Genomic DNA, 5000 nt, shown 5'->3' with positions numbered 1-5000 from the left:
GAGAGAGAGGGAGAGGAGAGAAAGGATAAAGGGAAAAAAGGGAAGGAAAGGGACAGAATGAGGAAAGGAAAGAAGGGAAGAAGGAAAGAAAAAAACAGAGAAGAGAATGAAGAAAAGGAGAGAGAGAGAAAAGACGGGAAGTGGGGAGAGAAAGAAAGGAGAGAAGGAAAGGGAGAAAGAAGGGAAAAAGGAAAGTAGAAAAAGAAGGGAAGAAAGGAGAGGAAGGAAAAGAAGGAGGAAGGGGGAGAGGAGGAGGGAAAGGAGGGAGGAAAGGAGGGAAGGAGGGAAATGTGGAGTTATTTTGGAGGTAAAAAGAAGGGCAAACACGAGTCGCTCTCTCTCTCTCTCTCTCTCTCTCTCTCTCTCTCTCTCTCTCTCTCTCTCTCTCTCTCTCTCATATACACTAATATGCACGAGCACAAATCAATTTATTCTGCTTCCCTTCCTTCCTTCCTTCATCTCTCCTCCCTTTCTTCCTTCATTCATTTATTCGTACACTTTAATTCTCTCTCTCTCTCTCTCTCTCTCTCTCTCTCTCTCTCTCTCTCTCTCTCTCTCTCTCTCTCTCTCTCTCTCTCTCTCTCTCTCTCTCTTTCTCATCCTAACTGCCTTCCCTTCTTCGTTTCTTCATCTCCTTCTTTCCTTCTTCTCTCCTGATTTCCTAACTTTCTTTCTCCTCCTCTTTTCACTCTTCGTCTTTTATTTTTGTTGTTTGTCTTCTTCCATGTCCTCCAAATCTTTCTGAACTTGCGTCTTTCCTCTCTCTCTTCTCCTTTTCTTCTCTCCTTCTTCCTTTTCTCTCTTGTTTTCTCCGTTTCATTCCATCTTTACTTTTCTTTTACCTTTACTTTCTTCCCCTTGATTTTTCCCCTCCCTTTCTTCCTTTCATCCTACTCTCCCCTTTTCGCATTCACTTTTCCCCTTTCCTCTCCTCCCTTCCTCTTCCCCTCCTTTTTTTCTCTCTTTCCCTCCCCTCCTGTCCGTCCTCCTATCTCCTTTTTTCCTTTCTCTTCCTCCTTTCTTTACATTTACTCTTGGCCTTCTGCATTAATCTTTCCCTTTCCTTTTTTCATTTCCTTCCTTCCTTTCCTTTCCTCTTTTCTGTTTTTATCCTTATTTATTCACCTTTCCTCCTTTTCTTCTTTCCCTTCCACTTTATCTACTCCCTATTTTCTTTCTTTCTCTTCGTTCTTTCCTTATTCCGACTGTCAGCCAAACACATTCACCTTTACTCCTGTCCCTTTCCTTCTCTTTCCTTTCACTTCTCGTTACTTTCCTCCCTTTCTGTCTCTATTTTATATCTTCCCCTAGCTCTTTACTCTATTCATTTCATTCTTGGATTCCTTTTTTCCCTTCCCTCCATCTTCCCTTCCCTTCCCTTTCTTTTCCTTCTCTTTCCTCCTTTCCTTTTTATCTCCCTTTTCCGATTTTACTCTCTTCATTTCCCTTTTACTTTTCTTCTTTCCTTATCCCTGTTTCTTTCCTTTCTTTCCCTTCACTTCAGTCACCTTTTCATCCCTTCACTTTCTTCCCGTTCTTTCCCTTCACTCTTTGTTGTTTTTGCTCTATCCAATTCGCATTTACCTCTCCCCATTCCTGCCTCCCTCTCCTTCAATTCCTTCCCTTCAATTCCCTTTCCTTCTCTTTCTTTCACTTTCTCCCAGTCCTTTCTCTCTATTTCTCTTTTTTACTCTTTCCAGTCCACGTTTACCTCTACCCTTTCCTGCTCACCTTCCTTCCCCTTCCCCTTCCCTTCCTTTCCCTTCGCTTCGCCAGGTGTGTTCCCTTCATTAACAGGCAGGTAGTGAGTTCGATGGTGACGCGGGCCAGGTAAACACTACTTTTGCCACCGCACACAGAGACCCCGTGTGTGTGTGTGTGTGTGTGTGTGTGTGTGTGTGTGTGTGTGTGTGTGTGTGTGTGTGTGTTGGTTATCCATTTCATACATTAATGATATACAACAAACATACAAGTCAAATAAATACAAATGTAACTATACGCTTATAAATTCTTTGCCTCAAGAAAATACCATAGAAAAATTATTACTACCTACAATAAATTCACACACACACACAAAAAAAAAAAAATAATAATAAATAAATAAAAAAAACAGACAATAACAAAAAAAAAAATCCTCAACACAGATTTTTCATCACTTAAGGAAGCAAGTAGACGTATTTAGCTACTTCAACTCTTCATTAAAATTAACAGAAAAGACACTTGATATAACAGAAATGACACCCAGGAGACAGATACAAAAGGAAAAAGAGCTGGAACGTGGAGAAATAGTGACAGTAAATAAAGGAGAGGTAAGGCTGAAAATGATATCAAACAGCAAGAGAGGTAAGATAATTATAATAAATAGTAAAGCAGGCAGTAAGAATGAACAAACCAAGAGATATATGTATTATAATAGAAAGATCTTCAGGCAAGACAGATAATATATACAAGAATCTGACACGAGATTAGGCTATAGGAAATAATGAAGCAAACTGAGGAAATAAATAAATGGAGAGATGTAATCATTATAATAAAAAAACACTAAAGACAAGATAAGACAAGATGGGGTCCCTCCTATTGTTCTCCAAAACTGTGCCTCCGTGCTTGCACCTTGCTTAGTCAAACTCTTTCAACTCTGTCTGTCAACATCTACCTTTCCTTCTTGCTGGAAGTTTGTCTACATTCAGCCTGTTCCTAAAAAGGGTGACCGTTCTAATCCCTCAAACTACCGTCCTATTGTTTTATATTCCTGCTTCTCTAAAGTTTTTTAATCTATCCTCAACAAGAAAATTTTTAAACATGTATCACTTCACAACCTTCTACCTGAACACCAGTATGGATTCCGTCGATGCCGCTCTACTAGTGATCTTTTGGTTTTCCTTACTGAGTCTTGGTCATCCTCTTTTAGGGATTTTGGTGAAACTTTTGGTGTTGCTGTAGACATACCTAAAGCTTTTGATACAGTCTGGAACAAAGCTTTGATTTCCAAATCAGCCTCCTACGGCTTCTATCCTTCTCTCTGTAACTTCATTTCAAGTTTTCTTTCTGATCGTTCTATTGCTGCTGTGGAAGACGGCCACTGTTCTACTAAACAGTGGTGTTCCTGAGGGTTGGGGAAGAGCAAACTTAGTATTGTTCAACGCCTCAAAAACTCAGTTTCTCAATCTATCAGTTAGACACAACCTTCCAGACAACTATTTCCTCTTCTTCAATGACACTCAACTGTCCCCCTCTTCTACACTGAACATCCTTGGTCTGTCCTTTACTTATAACCTAAACTGGAAGCTTCACATCTCATCTCTAGCTAAAACATCTTCTGTGAAGTTAGGCGTTCTGAGTTATCGCCGCCAGTATTTCTCCCTCCCTCCTCATCCCCAGCTACTAACTCTGTCCAGAGGCCTTATCCGTCCATGTATGGAGTATGCTTCACATATATGGGGAGGTTCGCTGATGCCGCTATTTTAGACAGGGTGAAATCGAAAGCTTTTTGCCTTATCAATTCCTTTCTCTAACTGACTGTCTTCAGCCTCTTTCTCATCGCCTCCCCTCCTTCCGCCGTCTCGCTACACAAGACTCTTCTTTCTTTCATCCCTATTCTGTCCACCCCCTTAATGCAGGAGTTAACCAGTATTCTCAATCATTCATCCCTTTCTCCGGTAAACTCTGGAGCTCCCTGCCTGCTTCTGTATTTCCACTTTCCTATGTCTTCAACCCTTTCAAGAGGGGAGGTTTCAAGACTTCAACTTTCGATGATTCTCTTGACATCTCTTTTGGGACTAGCATCTCAGTGGGATTCTTTTTTCTCGTGTGTGTTTCCTTTGGCCAGTGACACTCTTACGTAAAAAAAAAAAAAAAAAAAACATATACGAGAATCTGGCATGAGGTTAGGTTAGATAAGGCAGGCATTAACAATAAACAGTAAAGCAAACTGAGAAAATAAATAAACGAAGAAATCTAATTATTATAGTAAAAAGATGTAAAGGCCAGACAGACAATGTATACGACAATCTGGCACAAGGTTTTGTTTCTTACCTTGTTGTGACATAGAACTCTGTCTTAAGCCATCCTTAGAAGCTCCTGCAGGGGAAAAAAGACATCATTAGCATCCATTCTCTCTCTCTCTCTCTCTCTCTCTCTCTCTCTCTCTCTCTCTCTCTCTCTCTCTCTCTCTCTCTCTCTCTCTCTCTCTCTCTCTCTCTCTCTTTTACTCTCTTTTACTCTCCCTTTTACTTTTTTTTTAATTGATTTATTTGTTTCTTCCATCACTATTTCTTTCTTTATTCCATCATCTCACTTTCTATATTTTCTTTACTTCCTTTTCTTTTCGCCTTCTTTCCGTTCTTTCTTTCCTCCTTCCTTCCTTTCTTCGTTCTTACTTTACAATTACATACACACAAAAACACTTTACTCTCTCTCTCTCTCTCTCTCTCTCTCTCTCTCTCTCTCTCTCTCTCTCTCTCTCTCTCTCTCTCTCTCTCTCTCTCTCTCTCTCTCTCTCTCTCTCTCTCTCTCTGTTCAAATCACTGCCGGTTCAAAGGGGATTTAATTAATTTCGCCGAAAATGAATGGTTTGAAAAAAATAAAATCAATTGAGGTCCAGCAAAGGTTTGTGTGTGTGTGTGTGTGTGTGTGTGTGTGTGTGTGTGTGTGTGTGTGTGTGTGTGTGTGTGTGTGTGTGTGTGTGTGTGTGTGTGTGTGTGTGTGTGTGTGTGTGTGTGTGTGTGTGTGTGTGTGTGTGTGTGTGTGTGTGTGTGTGTGTTGGTACGCCATTTATTGCATGGAGTTTGTGACTGACATCTGCGAATGTTGTGCATATGCATGTATGTATGTATGTATGTATGTAAGTATGTATGTGCTACATGTATGTATGTATGTATGTATGCAATCCAAACTAAACTCCCGTAGAGGGAAAAAAAAAATTTATGTCGAATAGACTTTGGTAAAAAAAATTGAAAAAGCTCGACAAAAATTAAAAGTGAAAAGCTAAAAATAAATAATAA

General features: G+C 40.0%; 1 protein-coding gene across 4 annotated transcripts in view; it reads right to left on the bottom strand.

The window, feature by feature from the left end:
- LOC135098104 (bestrophin-1-like) overlaps positions 1 to 5000 on the bottom strand; it is a 43839-nt gene that overhangs the window by 27030 nt on the left and 11809 nt on the right. For all 4 annotated transcript variants that reach the window (XM_064000313.1, XM_064000314.1, XM_064000312.1 and 1 more), the window contains exon 5: positions 4033 to 4077. In XM_064000313.1, the coding sequence (XP_063856383.1) occupies positions 4057 to 4077 (21 nt within the window). In that variant the 3' untranslated portion in view covers positions 4033 to 4056. The remainder of the gene's footprint in view (positions 1 to 4032; positions 4078 to 5000) is intronic.

This window comes from Scylla paramamosain, unplaced genomic scaffold, assembly GCF_035594125.1.
Source record: "Scylla paramamosain isolate STU-SP2022 unplaced genomic scaffold, ASM3559412v1 Contig45, whole genome shotgun sequence".
In the NCBI taxonomy this organism is placed as follows: Eukaryota; Metazoa; Arthropoda; class Malacostraca; order Decapoda; family Portunidae; genus Scylla; species Scylla paramamosain.
Note: the sequence above shows the minus strand (reverse complement) of the source record. Positions and strands in the feature narration are given on the sequence as shown.